Here is a 22,931-nt window from a genome sequence, read left to right as displayed (position 1 = left end):
CACCCGACATTCCTTCGGCGGTTCGCTGATTGCGATCGGCAGCCGCCGAAGTTTGGGCGTCGAAGGTATATAGCCTATCGGAATAGCTTCGCTCTATCACCATCATGATGAGGCCTGGGCTCGAGTTTCTCAGATTCAATATTCAGCACCGCAAAGCCTTCGATTGGCACACTCGAATATGGAACAGTGATCACCACTAGGCTTGACGTCGAGCTGCCAATGGGCGTTTAACAACCCAAGTCTCTAAGCACCGTCCTCTCATTGTGAACCGACTTTTCACAGGCATTAGATATGCGGTGACATCACTTCTGTCGATGTGGGGCCTGAATCGACTCAGAAATACCTCGTGTCCTGCAGTGGGGCAGTCATTTATGACTATTCGATTATCCTCCCCGCCAAGGAGCTCGGCCTCGAGGCCCAGGTCACTTCTAAGGAGCATGGATCCCTTACAGCATGGTCCCCATTTTGAAGTCCGTCAACACAATTATGGGAGCGGGTTGTCCGTCGCTTATACGCTATAATGTTGTATGTTCGGGACTTTTGAACCGCAGCTCGAAAAGCCCGGACTCCAGCGGCGATACGTGTTATATACCGCCGATGTGTCGTTGTGACGTTCGTTTGTAAGAACACCCTCGCCTCTGTCTCTCAATGGCCCACAGCTTCGAAGCCCTAGCTGCGCTTGTCGCCATTGTACTGATATTTAGCCCTTACTTTTATCGGCTCAAGACTAGTAGTACAACACATAAGTTTCCTCCAGGACCAAAGCCAATCCCGATATTGGGCAATGCCCACCAGCTTCCTCCTGAATATCAATGGAGAGCGTTCGCTCAATGGGCTGAGATATATGGTACGGGGCCACACTGATGTCTGTGATTGATTTAAATACCAATTCTATATGGGATTGCAGGCGACATCTTTTACTTCAAGATATTCCGCAAGCCGGCCATGGTGATCACCTCTGTGATAGCGGCCCATGAACTGATGGAGAAGCGAAGTTCGAAATACTCCGATCGACCTAGGACAGTCGTGCTGACCGAGTTGTGAGTGTACTCTGCTATAGAAACTCTGAGCAGGTTTGACGTGACATTGCAGAATGCGCTTTGAACCCAATCTATCTGTTCTACGGTACGGGGCCCAGTGGCGCCGACATCGCAAATGGTTCCAGAGTGCATTTCAGGTGAAGTCATCTCAGGACAACCATCGTCCTCTCGTGTTACGGAACGCGAGGTGGCTGCTGTCTCTCATACTCGAGAACCCGGATGAGTATGGCTGGCACGTCAAAAGGCGAGTATGAAATTCGCGACATTACCGCCAATGCTTATAATAGAGCGACAATGGGGTAGATTCTCGGGTGCTACGATGTTGGAGATTGCTTATGGTCATCCAGCAACGTCTCCGGATGACACATTGATGAGATTAGCAGACGACACTATCACTAAAGGGTTTACCATAGGAGGCTCAGGCTCATCAATCATCGATTTTATCCCAGCTTGTGCGCAATTGACCCTTGTGATACCCCTGTAATATGTGCTTAGACTCATACACAGTGCGACATGTACCCAGCTGGATGCCTGGCGCGCGAGTTCAGCGAATGTCTCGCGAGCTTTCGCACGTGGTAAGATCGCTATACGACATTCCATATGATAGGGTAAAGAATGCGATGGTGAGCGTAATCGACTCGAACTCTCTGAAGTGGTCTGACAGTCCCCAAGGCAAACGGCACGGCAAGAAGATCGTTTTTGTCCTCTCTTCTTGAAGAGGCATCTGGAAAAGGTAGCCTTACAGAGGAGATTGAGCACGACATCAAGGGCGCTGCAGCCCAAGTTTATTCAGGCGAGTGTAGTATTATGATTGACTCGATGAATACATTGACTCACAGGTAGATTCGCTGCTTAGCCGGGACTGAGACGGTATTTCTGAATCTATCTTTGGGAATTGCAGCTCATGGCCGCATGTAGACTGTCAGCACCATCATCACCTTCATCTTGGCGATGGTTCTATATCCCGAGGTCGCTAAGAAAGCGCAGGCTGAAGTAGATGCAGTAGTAGGACACTCACGCCTCCCTGATTTCGATGACAGGGCTTCTCTGCCCTACTTAGAATGTGTTGTCAAAGAAGTCTTTCGGTTAGTACTTGGTCTGTATCTCTGACCTGTAATGTCTGACTGATCCTTTGAGCTTTCATGACCAGGTGGGGATGCCCGGTCCCGTTAGGTATGTGGAACTCAGTACTTTCACTAGATCGCTGGAATGGTGACTGATGCATGCCAATAGCATTGGCACACCAATCTGTAAGCGACGATGAATACCGTGGATACCATATACCAGCTGGAACTGTCATAATTCCGGACATCTGGCAGGTGTTCCGTGACCACTGTTCGAATCGAGGTGCTAATGATCGTCTTCGCTGTCTAGGGCTATGATGCGAAATTCGACCATTTACCCTGATCCAGAACGCTTCTCGCCTGAAAGATTTGAGAATCTCGATGCCGATACAATGGCCAAGATAGACCCGACAAAGATCGTATTTGGCTTTGGCCGACGGTAAGGATCTACGCTGCAGCTGTACGCGCCGGTGCATACTGATTTCTATAATAAATCAGCATCTGTCCTGGTCGAACCTTCGGCGACTCGACTGTCTGGCTCGCTTTCGTTAGTATGCTGTCTGTTTTTGACATACGCAAGGCTCGAGATGCAGCTGGTCAAGAGATAACACCTGCACCAGATTTCTCTGATGGGCTCATTCGGTGAGTGGGTTATATACCCAATGATGCTCGATATGTCGGCTGATCGAAGCCGAAGTCATCCTCCTTCGTTCAAATGCGACATCACGCCGCGGTCTTCGAAAGCGGCAGAGCTTATTGCACTTGCGAATGTAGACTGAAGCAGATGTATATGACTTATCGAAGTCAAGAAATTGCGATCTTGGAAATCCTCTTAGACGAGTTGCCCCTAGGTTCAACCATCTTCATTTATATGAAGACTGAGCTCGAGGGATACGATAAGTACAGAAGATTCGACAGCAACGGAGTGCATTTATGAACATATGCAAATTGTTGATTTGATACTTACATATTATCATATTAAACGTTTGATAAAACCCGAATGCGCGCTTTGCGAAATCGGACTCTACTAAATCACGATAGAGCACAATGTTCACTCAGTGAATGACAATTCAGGATTCTGGGGGCTATATGACATGCACACCAGACAAAAAACAAATAAACAGGGAGGAACATGCTCGAAGATGAATGATACTTACTGATCATACTAGTCGTATGGTACGTTCCAAGGGGTGCATCGAATGGAAGGCTACAAATGAGCGCTACGAAAACCTCCTTCTAACCCTAAAGTAAGGGTGAATCCTAGTGAGAATCGACATGAATTAAAATGAGATAAGCCGAATTGGCACGAATTACCTAATTCAGCTTTCTTCACGCGTTTTCAACGCGATTCGTTGAGTGACCCAGTTTCTCGATTTAATTAATGTCACTTTCCACTGGGCCGGTGAATGCTTCCAATCGTGCCACTGCACAGGAACTTGAAGTTCCTCCATGGCTTGCCCTCATTACTTTGCTAGTCACCTTAACCAGTCAGCTTTGCCCGCGCTAGCTTAGCATGCGCGAAAGGACTACACTGAAATGACACTTGGGCCTCGTGGACAGCAAGCAGGCGAGTCCCACTTGTTGGTCTTCCGTCTGGTTGGTTGTAGAGCAGACATGAGGACTTCCACGGTCCCTATCTGCATCTGCTCGCTTCATGAGTCAGTGATAATAGAGATTATAGCTTGCTGGTCCTCGGTAGCGGCGAGATCGTGCTCATGTGCCCCAACTTCTCCGGGTCAGCATGTCCGGCCAGCTATTGCTTCCAGACCATGCTCCTCAAGTGCTTCACCTGGAGGTCTCCTTATCTCTCTCAGTGATACTGAACCCAAACACGAAAGCTGAGCATGGCTGCTGAAGACGTTAGTAGCTCTCCTGCTGATGCATTCGAACCCGCTCTACCCACACTAGACAAGCTTGGAGCTGCGATTAAGCCAGATCTCGACGCTCAGGCTGTCGCTAGAGCGTGGTTCCAGGCATTCTTGCAGCACGTATCGTCTAACGATGTCGCGGGCGTTGTCAGTCTTTTCGCGGAGGATGGCTGGTGGAGGGATTTGCTCGCGCTCACCTGGGACTTTCGTACGTTTCACGGAGCAGCAAAAATCAAAGCGTTTCTCGAGGATCAACTTCCTGTCATAAAGCCGACTTCGTTCGATCTGAAGAGCGCTGAACTCCAACAGCCGTATCCTGACTTGGTGTGGCTCATGGGGACGTTTCATTTCGAGACTGAGGTCGGGATCGGGAGCGGCATCTTTCGTCTTGTGCCCACGTCAGACGGGACGTGGAAGGGATATACGATGTTTACCAACCTTGAGGACCTCAAAGGGTTCCCGGAGAAGGTTGGACCGCTGCGCAACCCGCTGCCGAATCACGGAAAGTGGACAAGCGAACGAGAGCGCGAGAGATCGTTCGCCGACCGCGATCCGACTGTTTTGATTATTGGAGGAGGTCAGGGTGGGCTCACGGTTGCTGCACGACTGAGCTACATGGGTATATCAGCACTGATCGTCGAGCAGAAGGACCGTATCGGGGACAATTGGCGGGATAGATATCAGGCATTGTGTCTTCACGATCCTGTCTGTAAGTGTCCATGACTGCGGAATCGTTGTTTCGCTGACATCGTCTTGCCTGGACAGGGTACGATCACCTACCGTACCTTCCGTAAGTCATGGTGCCTTTTTTCAATGCTCTCACTATATGCCCTTCAGGTTCCCATCTACATGGCCCGTATATACGCCTGCACAGAAGGTATGGCTCCATCAGCTCATTGCATCTCCGGTACACCACTGACACTGGTGAAAGCTCGCAGGATGGCTAGAGTACTACGCGGAAGCGATTGAACTGAATGTGTGGACATCGACGACGGCAGTGCGCGTGGAGCAGAGGGATAGCAAGTGGGCTGTAACGGTACGCAGGAAAGATGGCAGGGAACGTGTCTTAGTCGTCGACCATGTCGTGATGTGCATGGGTTGGCAAGCGGGAGTTCCGTATATTCCTGAGTTTCCGGGACGGGTAGGCCCCGTTTTTATTGATGCTGTGCAAGCATAAGTTGAGGCAGTGACTACAGGAAGAATTTCAAGGTCAGGTTTTGCACTCCACTCAGCATGGCTCGGCAACGAATCACGCTGGAAAGAAGGTGGCGGTTGTTGGTTCAGCTACTTCAGGTAATCGTTCAGCTAGATTTTACGTTTTGTGTCCTTACACCGTTTTGATGCTAGCACATGACGTCGCCAGTGATTATGCCGATCATGGTATAGGTGTGTGCCGCATGTTCATGTCCTTGTAACGACTATATGTGCCATCCAGATGTAACGCTTGTCCAGAGGAATTCAACATACATCATGTCAACTACGGAGGGTTTCCGACTCGGACTCGGCAGTATGTGGTTCCTCTGTGTATGGCGTGAATGGGGATTAACTTGCATTTACCTCAATCAGGTCTATACCATGAAGGCGGCGTTCCTGCGGATGTTGCTGACCGCTTATCTAGTTCAATGCCGATCGCATTGCAGAAGGAGACGAGCAAACGCCTAACGGCTGCGATAGCGGCAGCAGACAAGTAAGCAGAAGAGCATGTCGATTTATGCACGAAGGTTGAAATTCTACATAGGGACCTTCTGCAAGGTCTTCAGAAGGCTGGTTTCAAGTACAATATGGGCATAGACGGCTCTGGACTATTTCATCTTGTTTACCTTCGTGGGGGAGGATACTACTTAGGTTAGTTTCGTGAGCGTCTTTGCGCTTTCAAGTGATTTATCACAGCTACACAGACGTCGGTGCCTGTCAGAAGATCATAGACGGGGAGATCAAGTTGAAGAACGACAGTCAGATTGAACGCTTTACAAAAACGGGACTCAGGTTCACGAACGGCAGCGAACTGGATGCGGATGTGGTCCTTTTTGCAACAGGGTGAGCCTCCTGTGCTCCATGAGCCGAGAGCCGACTGATTTCCAGGCACTGTCTCAAAGCTTTGAGAAAGCCGATTCCGTGCTGGAGAGACTCGTTGGACCAGAGGTCGCATCGAAGATGTCACCGCTGTGGAATTTGACTCCAGAAGGCGAGCTGCGAGGTGTGTGGCGATGGCTGGGCGTGCCCAATTTGTGGTATACGATGGGTGCGATTTATCCTTTCTACGGCTAATTCGTGATTAGCTGATACTTGCTGCACTTGCAGGAAACCTAGCGACGTGTCGATTTCACTCTAAGCATCTGGCCCTTCGTAAGTGTCTAGTCTATGCGATCTTTCGTTGTTGTGCCGATCCCGGTCTCACTCTGGGTTGTTGGCCTCGCAGAAATTAAGGCCATCAAAGAGGGCATATATGGGAAGCGTTATGCGACGGTTTGAGTCTGTCGGATGCAGAATGTTCACTGTGATCTCAGCAGTCGTTTACTTCTACAATTCTTGACACGACCCTAGTTCTTAGTATGATGCGGGACTGCGGTAAGTCTGAGCACTGTCGGATATAAGGTCTTCGTGGGGTGGATACCGCCTTTCAGGTCAAATGGAGCCGGGAGCGTTGATTGCAACACGATTGGTCACTTATCGGCGAAAATCGACTTCGACTTTGGCCACTTATGACTACCACGTCGAAGATGCTCATGCAAAAGTGACAAAACAAGCAGACTTGGGGACACCATTCTTGCCTCGCAATTTCCAGGTAACCTGGTAGAGCTCTGCGGCGTCTCGGATCTCGCACAGCCCAAGCTGGGCCATCGGGTATGGAATGGAAGGTGGGGGCGGATGTGAACCGGACACACACAATACGGCTCAAAGCCCACAGTTTAGGGAAAGTCTCCTAAGGCGGGGTATTCGGCCGAATCGGCACACTTACTCAAACTTACAAACCATTTTTCCGCAGCTTGCTTATATCTAAGTGGAGAACTTCGGGGGTTGAACAAGCCGTAGATGTGAATGGTGAGCGACAGGAATCTGATTCGCGGCATGACGGATGCGAGCCGACACCATTGATCGCTTAGTCGTGCGCTATTGAGTCATCGTTTGAGTGACGGGAGAAGCATTGTTTACCGTGTTGACAAGATGAACGTTGCTGCGCCCGCATACAGTGAGGGTACAGGTGGAGCTATTTACGGGCCAGTTCGCCAGGTCGTTCTGGCGAGAGACCTCTAATTCGTCCAAGCGCAGCCAGCAAGGAGTGTTTGAGCTATCAGGTTCGGACGTCTCCACCTCTGCAAGGCGCGTTTGGAAGGATGTGGATAAATAAGATTGTGGTTTGCTACAGTGAGCGGCGGTCTGCATGACAGGGAGAGTTGACGTTGGTCCGTGTCGAACTTGCATTGTCGTGGGAACGAATGGCACACGCATGATCTAGTGGCAGACTGATAGCTGTAACATCATTCGTACGACCCGCCGCGCTTATTATCCGAGTCTAGCTGGTAGTTTTGGATTTCACGCAATCTGAAGATGAAAAGCTGAATGAAATGGGATTGCCATCAAGCAGCATTGAACTGGATGTATGGCCTGTATATGTGTATGTATGTATCCATACTAAGTTTTCACAGGGAAAAGAAAGATATTCATTTGCTTTAACCTAGAGCGTAAATACTACTTAGACTGAGCTGAAGGTAAACGTCACAAACGCGCCGCGCGCCGCACTGTGCAGGAGCGATCGCAGATCCGATCAAATTACGAGGATGTCCTGATATGGAAATTGCACTTCAAATTTAAGCGAATCGAGAAACTCGCGATAAGGTTTGAGCGCGGGGCCATGTGCGTTGCGGAGCCAATTTCGCTGTGCGCTCTCCACCTCTGCCATCTCCCTCCATCTCCCCCACCATGGACCGCGCAGACGCCATCGGCCTCCAGGCCGCCATTGCGCACGCACGCAAGAGCTACAACGACGGCGGCGTCCCCATCGGCGCCGCCCTCGTGTACCACGGCGAGCCCGACGCGCAGGGCAAATCGCAGCCAAAGTTGCTCGGGCAGGGACACAACCAGCGCATCCAGAAGGAATCGCCCATCCTCCACGGGGAGACATCCGCGTTGAAAGACGCCGGGAGATTAAAGGCGGAGATATACAGGAACTCGACCATGGTGAGCGTCAACTCCCCGGAGTCGCGCAGCGGAGACGAGACGAGCTGACATGACCCGATACCCATGCTAGTACACTACTCTGAGCCCCTGCAGCATGTGCTCCGGCGCTGTCATGCTCTACAAGATACCCCGTCTTGTGATCGGCGAAAACGTCAACTTTAAAGGCGACGAGGATCTGTTGCGAAGCCGGGGTGTGGAGGTGATCGTGCTGGATAACGCAGAGTGCAAGGAGCTGATGCGGAAATTTATTGCCGAAAAGCCCGAGGTGCGTCCTTTGACCGCCGCAATGTCACGAACAGACATTTATTCTTATGCTTCGCAGGAATGGTACGAGGACATCGGTGAAATCCCCCCTCCTTCAAAGTCTGAATAGGATGGGGCGGCTGCAGCGTATGACGAGAAAGTCTCGCAAGAGACCGCCCCGGGCATGTGGAACTTCGCTTTCTGCACGGAGTTTGCTTGTTTCAAGCTACCATAACATCCGTCTGCAGCCACAGGACAAGATACGAGCTACGCGACTCAACATGACGTGCTCGCAACAATCACCATCTAGTTTAATCGGCTTAGTGTACAGGAGCGATTCTGCTAATCGTGCATGGGCAATGGTTGATTATTTCATAAATTATACTGCATTTTTAACGCTTCGCACTAAAACACTTTGGTAATTGAAGAATGACACTGCTCGCTCCTTTGTCTGGTCTCACGGCTCTAGGGGTAACAAGATCGAGTGACTATGTACATAAAGTAATACATGTTCTTAAAATGCTGCCTGAAATCGTACATCTCTCCAGACGACGTCTACAATCTGGGGAGCACCTCACACATGCCTGTTGTCCTGCACCCAAACCTCGGCCAACTCGACGAGCGAGTTCACGATGATATCGACTTCGCCGCCATCTTGCTTAGACCTCGGCGCCGTTTCCAAGCTCTGGTCTTCACCCAGGCGCGGGATGTACACGGTCTTCATGCCGTGGCTTGCCGCTGCGCGCAGATCATAGATGTGGGCTGCGACCATCGCGCACTCGTGCGGCTGCAATGCAAGATACTGCAGCGCGCCGAGGTACATCTTCGGGTTGCTGTCATCGCCGTATAGCGGTATACATAGACAAGGAATCAACAGACATGGCTCACGGTTTGTACGAGCCGAGGATGTCGCCCGCAAAGACTACATCCCACGGCAAGTCTGCGTGCTTCGCCTACGGGCACGTAAACTGGCGCAACGCGCGAAAGGGATGGGGATCTTGGACATACCATGTCGACAAGGAGCCTGACGTTCCCGTTGGACAGTGTCCCGATGATAGCGTGCGCCTTCAGCGCGTAGAGGCCCTTGGTCGCATCAGGCCAGCCTGTGGGCACTCGCGGGTCACAATGGAGGAAATGGAACGGCATATGCGGCAGGGATATACCATCTAGTCGATGCCAGAACAACACCAGCTCCCTGCGCTCCTGCTCGTTCCACAGTTTGGCCAGCTGCTCCCATCGCGGCGTGTCTAGCATCGAGTTCAGAATCTTCGACCGGCAGCGAGTTGTAAGCTCGTCTCCCGCCAACGCAGAGTAAGTCGCAACTAGGCAGAATTACCTGGTAATACATCTCGTCTATCGTCGACGGCCCTTCTCCGCCATTGGCGATATGATTGCTGAGAAGCTGGTCGATACGCGCAAGTCGCGAATATGCACCAGACGACGCACGTCAGCTTGTAATAGCCTGCCCTCCACTCGCTCGCAAAGTCATCCCAGTCTGCGGCACCATAGCGCATATGAGACGGCGCGTCAAGTCCCGTCGCGAAGTCCTCCCGAGTCCCGGGCATATGCATGATGTCTACGCACCGATCTGGCCAGTGGCAACCTTCCCTTCGGTGCTCTCTCGCAGCTGTTTCACAACACTGCTCCGCCAGTCGACGACTGTGCCGAATACATCAAACACAAACGCTTTGACGCCTCTGAGTCCCGACATGTCGAACACCAAGCGTCGGCTGCTCTTGAGTGCTACGGGCAAGTTGTCGAGCGTCAACAGATGCCGGTGAAGTTGGTGACGCGAACAAGCTGGGCGATTATGCACATGCTCAGTGGATCATCATGCCGTGCCCAGCGATGCCTCACTCAGGAGAGTTACAGGAGAATAAGGCAAAAGTATACAACGTAGCTCAAGGTGCGACATGGGTAACCTGAGGGTCAGAGCCCTTCTTTCTCCCAAATGTTCTTCATGAGGCGTAGTGTTTGTTTTGACCTTCTCGGAGACTCGGATTGGAACATTTGTATGACAACAATATGTGGTCATTTATACTGTTTCAATTGTGTCGCCTTTAGTTTTGCGATCAACGAGCCCGAGGCGACATAAGATGTTCTTGCCAGGAGGATTTACCACCTCCGCTCGCTATTTACTGCCACATAAAGAATCAAATCCGCCGCTGAACGACTACAACAATTGGAAGATAAAGTCAACTACTCTAAAAAGTGATATTAAACACGAGCTGAGGAAGAGAGGAGAGGAACGAAAACGAAGCAAATCATAAATGGAACACGTACGCAGCAAGTGGGCAGGGCGTCACTCCGATCAGTTACGGAATGAATCGGACGCAGTTCAACGAGATTATTCATCTGCGAGGAAAGAAAGCGAGAGACTAGCACTGAGCGTGCGGAATGTCGAGCGGGACATGATGCTATGGACGCAAAACTGCCAACACCTGGCGAAATGGCATCGCGTCTGACTACGACAGAAATTGAGCACATCAGGGTTGACATATGCTGGCGGCGACTGTCATAGATATGTAGGAACAACACTATCACGAGCACCACATGCATATAGGTGGAGTCGAAGGATAGTCATTCGGATATTTAATGCGCCAACAGCAGCACCTGTCTGCCATTCCTAGGCTACAGTAATCGAATAAAACACACATCTAGTCGCCCGACCGAACTCCTCATCCCGCGTGAATCGCGATGTAATCAGTCGAGCTCCTCAATCAACGCTCTCATTAATAACGCGCGCATGTGGAGGTCCTCACGCCTGCTCAAGCTTGTCACCTCACGTCTAAGGGTACCAGTGGATTTCAAATCGTTTCTGAGTTTCTTGGGGTCAAACTTCGGTTTAGGCTTGTCAACCTGTGCACTCTTGCCGCCTTAGTTGGGTTGCGGTGCGCTCCCGTAGTTTCCTCCTGCGGCATTGGACGATTGCGCATCCCCAGCATTAATCTGCGAAAATGGGCGGTCATCGCACCATGAGCATATCCTCGCGCTCGCGAGGCCACTCTGAACGTACTTCCTGATATCTTTTCCTGCCCCTGTTCTGATTGCTGCGGAGACACCACACACGGGTAGTGATACGCGTGATGGGGCGATGTTCAGGTGATCAGCACGATGAGATATCCGCCCGTGAGTGCAATGCTGCCAGTGAGGACAGCCAAAATTGCGCACCTGACGATCTTTTTTAGGATTTAGCTTACCGGCAGCCTTACTGAGTGCAGTGCCACGGCGGAATATAGCAACCGTATCATACACGTCGCGGGCCGACACATACGGTGCGAACTCCTCGCGCGCATATAGGCCTGCATAGGACGGGGAAGGGGTGGCACTGCAAATCACAAGCATGAATGAGCCTTGCCTCGCCTGCATTCAGATGGGGAGAAATACAAAGTCAATTAGGGTCGTCGTCACCAAGAGACCTCGCACGGCTGATATACTCACTATCCAGTACCTGAGCTTGGAGTTGGCGAGCGCACAGAGATCAGCCGAGTGCTGGAGACAAATTGGCAGGGTGGATGGTCATTTTATACCAAGTTCGATGGTCCGTGAAGCCGTGCACGCTAGCTCGATGTGACTTGTGTGAAGACTTCCCGCAATGTGCAAACGGTGACTAGGCGGATCCGACGACTCCACGCAAGAATCTTGAACCTCAAACCGCAGCTCATGGAGTAGTACTTACGACATATCGTCAGTGCCGCTCCCGGACTCATAGCATGATCTAGATACAAAGCACTCGCCAGTGGTCCGCTGGGTTTCTGCTCAATACTGTAATCAAGTGGCCATGTTTCAAGTGTTTCGGATGATCTCTGAACTTAAGGTCTGTTTGGCATGAAAGCACCATGCCGAACTGGCAGGCCCTAATGCAATATGCCTCAGAGCTGTAGCGCCACCGTATAGAATTGGACAAATTCTCGCAAAAATACACTGAGCGGGAGTCGAACCCACGCCGCTTGCTGTAGATGCAGATTGTGGAAGGCAAGCATGATACCGTTTCACCATCAGTGTACGAATATATGCAGTTCACTTCAAGATCTATCGGGCTGTCCATGTGAATGCCTCCGGCGGGCGGGGTGATCCAGGACAAATGAACGATGGATGTACATAAGGCCAACTCACATCACAGGCACTGCCATGGCATTACTTATACTGAGCATACTTCAATACACTGACAGCATATACTTATCTTCATAGTGAGGTGGAGAAAGCGGTAGTTTATCGCCGAAGAATTGGCCCACAAGCTCTTGCCTGGGCGTACCGATGGGATATACCTTAGGCTTCACAAGCATCTTCCCTAGAGCTGATGGAAGTTTCAAAGAAGTGTCCTATGATTTGCTCGTCCGACAGTTTCATCGCTGAGCGTTGTCGGTTCCCTAGATTCCACCGTGGATGCTGCAGGGGACTCCTCCATTATTATCTCGCCCTCCGCCTTGACCTCCTTCATCACGGAACCAAGGCCTCTCCGGAATTTCGGCCTAAATGACCTGCAGGGGTTCGGTCGATAGCAGAACCTTCTCCACATCTTCGTACGGGTCGGCCAGACGCATGCCGAAGAAAGCTCAATAATATACCGACGGAGCGTATCCCTGCATACAGAACGTTCATGGAGAGCAAAGAGTCATTCTTGGACACCATTACTAAATACGTCCCACGCCAGTTCCAAACATTTGCCTTGCGCAGAGTTGCTGTGCTCAATGGTCGTACGAAAAAGGTCTTGCGCCGCCGATAGAGACCGCCTGTTGCCCTAAACTTACATTGACTGCCATACACTGACTTAAGGCGGGTCTTACCATATTACGCATTCGACTCTGTTGACGGACGTAATGCCCGATCGTTTTGGCTCTCGCCAGACAGCTTCATGAGCATACATGTATGGGTGTTCTGTATTCTGTAGTGGTAAGATATTAGACCGATGGTAATTTACACTCATAGCTGAAGCACGTACTGACAGCTTTCTATCGACAGTGGGTAAAATACATGTAGCAGAATAATCCGTCGGCACAGATACGTCGCTGGTCGTACATCATAAATTCAGCACACCTAACAGAAAATGAAGATCAACCCTGAAATAACAACAAAATCACCGCTTCTGCTTCTCACTGTCTCTAGACGGGCGATCTCCGATATACACTGGCTGCTTGCTCTTCAGGGAAAACTCGACCTTAGTCGAGAGCTCTGATACGCCCCACGACGCAGCCGGCACGCCGATATACATTTTCTTGCCTTGCAAGTTCGTACCTTTGATCAGGGGCGGGGATGTTATGGGCCTGGTGGTGTCGTCCGCGGGCGAACATTGCACCACCTGTTCCTGCTTTGATGTAATTGGAGTCTCACCAACAGGCTCTGGACAATCGATTGGGCTGGTTGCATCGATACTGATGCCGCTGCTGATGTCGCCACCAACAGCTTGCACAGCGGCATCAGCCAGAAGAGGCGGGTTGCTGTGTCCCATCGGAGTCTACATAGACGGCGTTGAGCCAGAAGCTGGAGTGGACATGTAGAAACCATACAACCACGTACCGCCGGCGTGTCCCGCACCGTCCGGTTTGCCTTGGAGAACTGCCTCGACTCGGCCTTCAGACACGCAACCTCCGCCTCAACGGCTGCAATTTGTTCCCGTAACCTGTTTTCCCGGCCCTGTGCAATCATGAATTCGAATCCAATTTCGAGACACAAAAGAAACTGCACGGACCCCTATTTTTGGCGCGAGTTGTGTGCATGACCTCCGATCTTGTTTCCGGCTCTGTCCTGATATCCCAGTGTCATCGACACGCTGTTTATTCGTATCGCGCGTGTCTTGCAACCCGGTCCCGTCTCCAAGCCCGGACTGGTACTCTGTGCCCTGCGCTTTCCGAAGCTTGAACAGTATCCGCGGCGGTGCGCGCTCGGCCACCTCGCTCGCCTGCACCCCTCTATCCTCGTGCGCAACGTGCGTCTGCACCTCTACCGACACCCGCTGAGCTTTCGCGCGCTCGCGAGCATCCAATTCTGTCTCCACTGCGCTTATTTTATTCCTGCAGTCCACCCGCAGCGTGTCCAGCTCGTGTTCATATTTTCGCGTTCGACGCTCCGATCTCTCTGTAAGCACCGCCAGTTGCGCACGCACGCCGTCCAGCTCGCGCTCGAGTTCGCGAGCGCGCTTTTCCCAGTGATCCCTCTCGCACTTCGCCTCTTGCAGTTCACGTTTGGATTGGCGTCGTGAGCCACGAAAACCGTGTGCTTCATGCGTGCCAGCAAGCTCATCCCGGGCTCGTGCAGACACGCCGGAACCATTCTCAATTGGAACGTGCGGAAAAGGTGATATCTCGGCCCGAACACGATTCGAAATGCCAAGTTCGTGCGCACCTATAGATCCGCCGCTGGCCACTCCACGCACATGAAGACGAGACAAGCTGTCTGACACTGGTCTGGCACTGAGCATGTCGGGTTCGTGCCTCTCTAAACCCCTTTCTTGTACCCGTCGTCCCCGATCGTTTCTCGGCCCACTCGGTCCGTCCCAATCGTACGGATCCTGAGCGGCTCTCGACAGCTCTTGCTCACCAAAACTAGCCGGTCTCTCCCTGCTTGCATCGCACGTATGGCCGCGGAACCCGATCGATGAGTTATTCTGGGTGGTGTGTAGCGGAGCTGGATCTTTCACCAGAGCATTCTCCACGCTCCTCACATTCTGAATCCGCCGTATATCATGGTCTCCGTCTATGGCCCTGCCATGCGAATTCCGATCGTCCAATCCAAATTCGTGAGACCGCCACGTTCCACTCTCGCTCCAGCTCTGTTCTCTCTGTGCCTCATCGCTCGAGAGGTGTTCGATCTGAGGTGATGGAAGCATATTCGAGTCCCCGCCCCTCGTATATGCCGTGCGGCCCATTGGAGTGCGATGTCCCGCCCAGGCCAGGTGCGATCGCTCGGGGTTCACAAGTCGGCCAGCAATATCAGCCCGGCCAGTAGTATCAAGAACACCGTCAGAAGCGGGGGGTCTCCACTCTTTTTCTTGGGGTATAAAACTTGTATGTGGTGGAAGATGGTCTTGTGCAGTAAGTTGTATTGGCGGCAAGCGGATCGGTGTCTCTTGAGCAGTTGGCAAAGGCAAACTTGTGTGTATAGAATTCGCTGAGTGGTGTCGTGCCCCCCAGCCAGCCTCGGCTCCAGAAATGGATGAGTGGGGTCGCTCGTGATCCGAGGGGTCATCCGGTGGCCTGTGGCGTCGAGCAAGATGGTCTTGCGGAGGTTTCTGCACTGTAGTTGACGCAGTAGAGTGGTAGCTGGCTCTCTCCGTGTCGTGTCTGTCTGTCCGAGGAGATGGAGGTGGATAGAGTGGTTCTTTGAACCACGCACGAGTCTCTTCATGTCCAGGCGGATGTGACCAGTGCGGGCGGTCGTATGCGAGGCCGTACGCACCCGCATTTGTGGGCGCATCGTCTGTTGCATCCTGAGGAGGCTCTGCAGCGGGAGTGTTGCTTCTAGAATTTGAACTAGGTGTGATATCTATAAGCTGAATCTTACGGGGCCGACTGCTCTCTTCGTCCGTACGGGTAGGGTTCTTCGAGAACCATGGGGGTGTTTTAGCGCGAGGGTATGATGATCCCGGAGTCTCTCCATCGTTGTTCGCTGTTCTCTTCCGGGGAACGCGCTGGTATCCAATCTCCAACCTTTCCCGATGAGGATAAGGTGCATAAATCTGTTGAGAGCCGTATTCAGGTAACATGACGAGCAGGATATACAGGATATTCCAGATTCTGAGGTATTGTTGAGGCTCACTCAAATAGAATACAAGTTCAAGTGAGACATAGCAATCAGTGGACGCCAGAGAGCTCGCAGAGATGGTGGAAGTCGACGAGGAGAACTTGTCAGGCTCGGCACACGTGCTCGGTCGATCAAGTCGATCGCTGATGCATAGCATTGACAATTAAACAAGTGTCACTAAAATAATCGATTCGCAGATCATAGACATAAAACAAAGTTCTCCAAAAGCTACAATACACTGTTTCACTGGTCGATAACATACACTGCAGAACTTCTAATACAGTCGCCTTTCGACATACAAACCCATCTTTACAAAAATATCATGATCCCATATCCCGACCGCCAACCGCGTCTTCAAACAATCGTTGGTTTAGACTTTGCAAGGCTCGGATATCCGTCTGCAATCCTTCTATCATTTCTTTGAGGTTTTCCATCTTCTTTGATGTCAAGTGATTCATAAAGGGGTCCCTCAGCAACAAAACTCGACCCCTCTCGCGTCCAAGCCCGTGTGGTCGAAATCCCAATCGTCTCTGAGACCTTTCATACGTGGGTTCGGCGTCAGGTTGACGTCTCTGTGTGTCTTCGCAATATCCAGGATAAATAAGATACTGCACGACAGTTCCGATTTTCCCGACAAGTAGACACTTACCTCGTTCGCCAACCAAAGAAATCGGACTCACTCCTCGCTCCGTTGTCTCTGCGTCTGTTGCCGATGGTATTGGTATGTATTTCGATTCGCCTGCTGCCACCTCTTCTGTCAAGGACTTCCTCCTGAAGCGTGGCGGGAGGTTCCTCCTCACCGTCGCCACATCGTCCGGACCTGCTGTACGATGATGATGATGATGATCGAGGTTGATCACCGCCCACGGCGTCTTTCTTCAAAACAAGACTTACCAGCCATCCATGACTGACTACCACCTATACCGGAATCCTGTACATGAACAGCATCCACAGCCATTGTACGCTACTTGGGTAAAATTCGACCGTTCACAAAAGTGCCCGGTAAATTCAAGGCGTACGAGACAGCTGCGATGAAGCGGCGTTTAGTCCACGCCCGCAGCCGTCAAACACCTGGACACACCACAATAGTTCTTGCGCGCACTCTCTAGGTCCGGAGAGATATTGCTCGAAGTAAGCCTACCTGCGGCTCGCATGAATCATGATGGCATTCAGGGTGCAGCCGTCCGCCTCATGTTCATCGATCTTCCTACACGTAAAGAAACCCGGGTCCAAACGCTGGGTTCATTGTCGGAAATATCCCCGAGTCGCATGTGCAAGTGATACGACACGATACGATCCTCGGAATCAGGGACCAAGCTGAGATGGGCGATAAGTATTCAACGTTTGGCAGCTGCTACAGATATATACCGTGACGAGGGGGAAGTACTAGTGCTATACAGGATGTACTAGAATATTAAAACTCCTACACCTACAGTTGTATCTATTTGAAATCATGCATACGGTATAATACTAAGTACATGTATCGATTAGTTCCTCATATATTTGAATAGCCCATTACGAGGGCACAATAGTAGATGGTAATGAGTAAGGTAATCAAAGGCTCAGATCGCCTTGGTATATATAAATCAAGAGGTGCAAGAAGCAGCTGCGCATTATAAACATGAAATCACCAAGTTCTGTAATCATATCCAGAAGTGTCGACCAACTCACAGGAGACTCGCGGCCCTTGTATCTCATAGGTCTCATCCTTAACTTTGCTTCATACATCCACTATCGAAATCGCCATCAGAGCATTTGCGATCGCGAACCCAACGTCGACTCCCGATGTCTCTGGAACGTTTCCACTCTCTTCATCCGACGGGAGCGGTGACAGTGGCGACGAGTATCCATTGTCGTCTCCGAACGAACCCGCGTCCCCGTCAGCAGTCGTGTTCTGAAGCTCCAAAATACACTTATTTCCCACATACGCCTGTACATTGAGCGCAACGGGTATAACCCTGGTCTCGAGGTCTCGTATCGGCGTACACTTGTAAGTCGTTGGCGGCAGCGCACCGACGAACACTCGCTTCCTCGGAGGTAGTGAGTGCGGCCGCTGAGGAAGAGGTGGAGCAACGTCTAGATTGATACCGTCCACCTCGCCACCGTCTACGTCTTCACCATCATTGACAGTCAACAGACTCACGCTTCGTGGGATCAGCATCGAATCCTCCGGCGCAATCGGTATAAGGGGATCTTTGACGACAATCCCGCTGTTGTTGTTACTGACGAAACCCCCGCCGATGCGCTCGCCGGTCACCGTATACACCGCGCCCCAGTACATGCCCTCGCACAGTTCCTTGTCGTAGTTCGCAGGCAGCAGCGCAGGCGAACGCGGCGCATATGATGGTGATGGTGAGGGGGACGGGGGCCCACTCCGCTCCTTGCCTTTTCCCTTCCCATGTGGATGGATGTTCGGCGTGAATTCCAGGGTGTCAAACTTGATGCGTCCGCGGGGCGCCGGAATGTACGTTTCCCCGCGTTTCCGGCAGCAGACGGTGCAGTTACACGTATTCAGACAGCGCGGGCACTCGAATACACGCGCGTATGCGTCGAACTGGATTTCAGGGTACCTAAAAGTTCACGAACAGCACCACAAAGCGGTCAGCATACAACGGAAATCAAATGACGTAAAAGAGGAAGTGGATATACGGTCAGAGTACATCGTGAGAGGGGAGCAAGTACCCACCTCTTGACTATGCAATTGACACAAAAGCGCATCCCACATGGCTCTCCAGACTCCTTGATGATCGTACATCGCATCTTTTCCATAGCTGTTGAACGTCTGCAATGGTGACATCCCGTTGGCTGAGTCGCAAGTGCACGGATTTCGTCTCGTCTTGCGCTAGATATCTGTGTGGCAGGCTCGTCGTCTTCGCTCCAGTCGTTTACATCCCCACCCTCAGAAGGCGTCCGCGAAGGAGAAGGGGTGAGATGCCCTGCAAGAGCACGCGCAGACTTCTTCCGTTTGCGCTTTCCTTCCTCTAATGGCTCTGCGAAAATATTCTTGTGAACACTAGGTCCCGCAACGGGCTCTTTAGGTCTTGCTTTAGGCTTGCGCGCGATCTTTTTCAAGCCCTTCTCCCCGGCCTTTCCACTGCGCGCACCACGATTGTCGTCTGAAGCTGCTGCCTTAGATTCTGCGGACATATGTGCATATGCTCGGCTGGAGTCCTCCATGTCCTTGTCAGTCTTTATCTTGCCCTTCTCTTTGCCTTTGCCCTTCTCTCCTTTTGTCTTCTTCTAAAAGTTGTTAATGATATCAAACCGACATCCTTGAGGTCGAAACTTACCTCCTCTTTTCTACCAGACCCCACTTCCTTAACCGGCTGAGCACCCCCAAGCAGAGACGGATCAATAGTCCCATTGGTGACATCAAACCTGTTCTCTGTGCTACCGAACAGTGTACTAGGGGTCACACTGATATCATGCACATCGAAGTCCATCGACGGACCAACGTACGCGTCCATGCTCGTGTCGATCGCTAGCATAGCGTCCATGCTTGTGTCCATGGCTGGAACATCTCCCATATCTGGCATTTCCTCCGCAGCAACATCAGAGCCGAATGGTGGCAAATCAGACTGAGCCCATGGCCCACCAAACAACCAAGGACCATCCGCACCAGCCTGCTGGCGCTGTAGGTATGCAGAGCTGAGAGCTCTCGACTCGTCCAGTAAGGGGTGGCCTAGTGCGTTGGCGTGCAATGGAAGCAAAGGATGCATTCCGTAGAACTGCTCTGGATGTAGCTGCACAGCGTCATTTGGGCTGAGAGACGGTTCCGGATGCATATATGCGGGCGATGGACCCAATTCAGTGGCAGAGTCTATCGAGTCTGCTGTGATCACAGGGGTTCGGGATGTAGGCGAGCCTTCTCCCTGGTCGTCAACTTTGACGATCCGTTGGACAGCGCGCCTGGGATCTTGCCCGTCCACTTGCGTGAGTACTTCTGATGGCGACTCAAGCTCGGGCATCGAAACGAGGTCCTCGAGTCGGGATCGTGGTCGAGGACGGCTCTCGTTCTGTGCCTTTCTCTGCGCTCGCGCCGCGGCTTTCTCCTGCTGCCGCCGCACTTTCACCTTCTCCACTTCCTTCGCCTTTTCTCTCAAAAACCTCTCCCGTTCAAGCCTATCTTCTTCCTTCCTCGCCCGCATCTCTTCCCATACTTTTCGCTCCCCCTCTGCAGTCGCCTTCCACCACGCACTGTCTTTATCGTGCACTACGAATCTCAACGCAAGACACATCGCGTAAGGATTCACAAGCACCGTATCCTCATCGTCAACATCCACAATGGACAAAGTTGTCGATGGTAAGAAAGGCTCCAGCACATCTACTCCGATATCAGTGTCTGAACCATCCAGTGCAAACTCAGGCTCGTCTTCTATCATGTCTGGAATCGGCAGAGCCGGCACTACATCCACGTGTTGTAAGATATTCTGTTCTGATGCGGCTTCAAGCTTTGTCTTCTTCGTTAGGACCCTGGATGAGCCTGAGCCGAGAGGCCGACCGCGTTTCTTGGGGCTCGACATGCGAGGCGCTGCGATGCTGATACTGGCGGCAGGCGGATGCTCTTGGACAGGTTCCTGACCAGCTGGCTGCATCACTGCAGCTTCGGCCCTCTTGTCCTTCTCCAAATTCGCCGAGGTCGTTTGTGCCTGTGAAATCTGCGCAAGCGCGTGAGCTTTAGCCTGTCTGTGCGGCGTACAAAAGCCTTGGGCGAGAACGGCGCTAGAGATCTCATGGCGTCGTTCGTGTGCAGGGGTAGCTGATCGTTGCCAGTCGTGATCGTCTTGCGCTCGCTTGCGTCTCTTCACTGACTTTTCCTTTTCGCGCCCCCTCTCGCATGCTTGAGTGATCGCCGTCTTCCTTTTCTTCTCATTCTTCTTGAACAGCGCTTTATCCGCACCGCTATTCCGATCGACTCGTTTTAGAATTCCAAGCTTACTCGCGTCAACATAATCCTCCTTCCGAGTATTCTGAAGTGGAGGAATGAGGACAAACGCGCGATTGTGGATGGTACGCGATTGAGATGTTGCAGAAATTGACGAGTGTGGATAAGAGGAAATTTGAGGATGCGAAGACGCAGGGAAGCGGGGACCAACGCGCGATGTTAATGCAAATGACGCATAAGTTCGTGGTTTGCCTGGCGGGGATAATGTTGCAAGCGAAGATAATGGCGATGAATCCAAGGCTGCCATGGGACGGGAGGACTATAGAGAAAGATTCAGACAATGAGAAAGCGAGGAGACATTCAGTCGATATATGCACAGAAATATGGACGCACATCAGTTGCTTTCGCTAAAACAGATTCGCTCACACCTTTATATTGGCGAGGGTCTTGGGCTGTACCCATCCTGTTACATGTTGAAGTGCTCGCATCCTCACGTGTCATTAAAGCAACGGTATGCAGAGGATTCATAGCCGCGGGTGCCAGAAGTGGTAGGTTAGAGGAAGAAGCTCCTGATACTGGAAGCTTAGCAAGATTCGTGCCCAAGTCAATGCGACTTGGTATTCGATTCGATACCAGCGCCGATGGCTCCTTGGTGGCTGTACGAGATTCCGGGGAAATGCTGTCTGACAGCATATCGGGACCTAGAGGTTTCTGAGGCTCTTCCATCAATGACGTAGACAGTGTCCAAGCGAGAGCGTCGTCAGATTCTGGTGATGGAAAGAACAGTGGTGACTTCTTACAGAAATGAGCAAAAATGAGACTGTCAGTGTCAATGCCAGCATTTGCACCATATGAGCATGCATATACCTGTTGAGAGAACGCCTCCAATCCTTGGAGCACTCCACCATGGCCATCGCCCCCAAGAACCGAGAGCCCCACCTCTCCGTCCAGGTCTATTGGTACGTGGCTGAGAGAATCGATATCCACACCAGTACCTAGTGCATCAGATGAGAGTGTTGTGTCAAAAGTGTTGGACACTGGAGACTTCGTGAGATTGTGTGCTGCAGGTGCCTTGGTGCATGCATGAGATAGTGGACGGTTGATATACGCGCTAGAAAAAGATTACCGGGAGATACGACTGGTCGCTAAAATTGGCAACCGAGGAACTAGTGTCCTAAAAAAACACAGCGCGTAAGCAGAGACTGACAGATTGAATGACAACCAAACACAAGTAATGACTTGGACATACCGCGCAAGCAGAGTCGTCCACTTCCTGAAGAGGCACATCCAGCAGGCCTACGACCGTGATTTGATCTTTCTCGTCAGAGCTAGACGAGTCGAACGCACTTTCCAAAGAAGATGACGAAGAATACGACGAATATGCAGATGGAGGCGCAGGAGTAGAGTGTACTGCGTTGCATGCAGAATCAAATTCTGCAGATGAATTAGTATGCTGATGGCGGGCGGAGCGTTGAGTAGAGAGAGGCTTTTGTCGAGCATTCATTCTGCCATCCCAATTTGCAAGAGCAGAGTAAGAGGAGGAGGACATGTCGGGTATAAAACCCCTCACAGCCGTCGAAGCGTGACACCGAACTACGGCGGCGCGCGATACGCGAACATTAGGCGCTTGCGTCGCGTCGAGTCACGTTGGTCACAGAATCGCACGGTTATGATCCGTGACAAAGTCAAAATCAGTTGCCGGCATTTTGGAATTGGTGTGGAAAACTTCAGGCTACCGCCCTCATGCGCTGATCAACAACATATACAACGCATCTGAACAGCTTTATAAATGGTACAATACTAGTCACAATGAGCCACGACATAATATTCTTACGCGGAGGGATAACTTTCGCCGTCATTGCTGTTTACATACTACAACGATAACGACCATGAGGCTATCAATTAGGATCGA

At 51.5% G+C, this 22,931-nt stretch overlaps 6 protein-coding genes across 6 annotated transcripts; 3 read left to right on the top strand and 3 right to left on the bottom strand.

Annotated features, from left to right (window-relative positions):
* Positions 1-648: 648 nt before the first annotated feature.
* On the top strand, positions 649-2,883 carry FIBRA_01972 (uncharacterized protein; the record flags this gene model as incomplete). The annotated part of the gene is made up of 13 exons (XM_012323840.1): positions 649-847; positions 908-1,040; positions 1,093-1,263; positions 1,344-1,492; positions 1,548-1,663; positions 1,713-1,823; positions 1,884-1,910; positions 1,959-2,125; positions 2,191-2,213; positions 2,274-2,361; positions 2,415-2,543; positions 2,603-2,746; positions 2,802-2,883. 13 exons carry the CDS (start codon positions 649-651, stop codon positions 2,881-2,883), a joined length of 1,539 nt encoding a protein of 512 aa, XP_012179230.1.
* A 1,065-nt stretch (positions 2,884-3,948) lies between these two features.
* On the top strand, positions 3,949-6,769 carry FIBRA_01971 (uncharacterized protein; the record flags this gene model as incomplete). Its single annotated transcript, XM_012323839.1, has 15 exons — positions 3,949-4,681; positions 4,738-4,762; positions 4,810-4,849; positions 4,904-5,113; positions 5,169-5,265; positions 5,320-5,352; positions 5,408-5,479; positions 5,539-5,659; positions 5,711-5,817; positions 5,871-6,009; positions 6,069-6,214; positions 6,274-6,318; positions 6,392-6,438; positions 6,483-6,540; positions 6,597-6,769. 15 exons carry the CDS (start codon positions 3,949-3,951, stop codon positions 6,767-6,769), a joined length of 2,046 nt encoding a protein of 681 aa, XP_012179229.1.
* Positions 6,770-7,893: 1,124 nt separating this feature from the next.
* On the top strand, positions 7,894-8,524 carry FIBRA_01970 (uncharacterized protein; the record flags this gene model as incomplete). The annotated part of the gene is made up of 3 exons (XM_012323838.1): positions 7,894-8,151; positions 8,222-8,416; positions 8,474-8,524. 3 exons carry the CDS (start codon positions 7,894-7,896, stop codon positions 8,522-8,524), a joined length of 504 nt encoding a protein of 167 aa, XP_012179228.1.
* Positions 8,525-8,968: 444 nt separating this feature from the next.
* On the bottom strand, positions 8,969-10,105 carry FIBRA_01969 (uncharacterized protein; the record flags this gene model as incomplete). The annotated part of the gene is made up of 6 exons (XM_012323837.1): positions 8,969-9,227; positions 9,283-9,347; positions 9,403-9,660; positions 9,731-9,788; positions 9,841-9,889; positions 9,979-10,105. The coding sequence occupies 6 exons, from the start codon at positions 10,103-10,105 to the stop codon at positions 8,969-8,971; spliced, it is 816 nt and encodes a 271-aa protein (XP_012179227.1).
* A 3,366-nt stretch (positions 10,106-13,471) lies between these two features.
* FIBRA_01968 (uncharacterized protein) lies at positions 13,472-16,096 on the bottom strand (the record flags this gene model as incomplete). The annotated part of the gene is made up of 3 exons (XM_012323836.1): positions 13,472-13,849; positions 13,912-14,028; positions 14,084-16,096. 3 exons carry the CDS (start codon positions 16,094-16,096, stop codon positions 13,472-13,474), a joined length of 2,508 nt encoding a protein of 835 aa, XP_012179226.1.
* A 1,758-nt stretch (positions 16,097-17,854) lies between these two features.
* FIBRA_01967 (uncharacterized protein) lies at positions 17,855-22,568 on the bottom strand (the record flags this gene model as incomplete). The annotated part of the gene is made up of 7 exons (XM_012323835.1): positions 17,855-18,704; positions 18,821-19,374; positions 19,425-21,338; positions 21,413-21,814; positions 21,887-22,090; positions 22,146-22,193; positions 22,269-22,568. 7 exons carry the CDS (start codon positions 22,566-22,568, stop codon positions 17,855-17,857), a joined length of 4,272 nt encoding a protein of 1,423 aa, XP_012179225.1.
* Positions 22,569-22,931: the final 363 nt, after the last annotated feature.

Source organism: Fibroporia radiculosa (genome assembly GCF_000313525.1).
Source record: "Fibroporia radiculosa TFFH 294 genomic supercontigs, scaffold1029, whole genome shotgun sequence".
Lineage (NCBI taxonomy): Eukaryota > Fungi > Basidiomycota > Agaricomycetes > Polyporales > Fibroporiaceae > Fibroporia > Fibroporia radiculosa.
The sequence above is the reverse complement of the archived record's forward strand: the minus strand, read 5'-3'. Positions and strand labels throughout refer to the sequence as shown.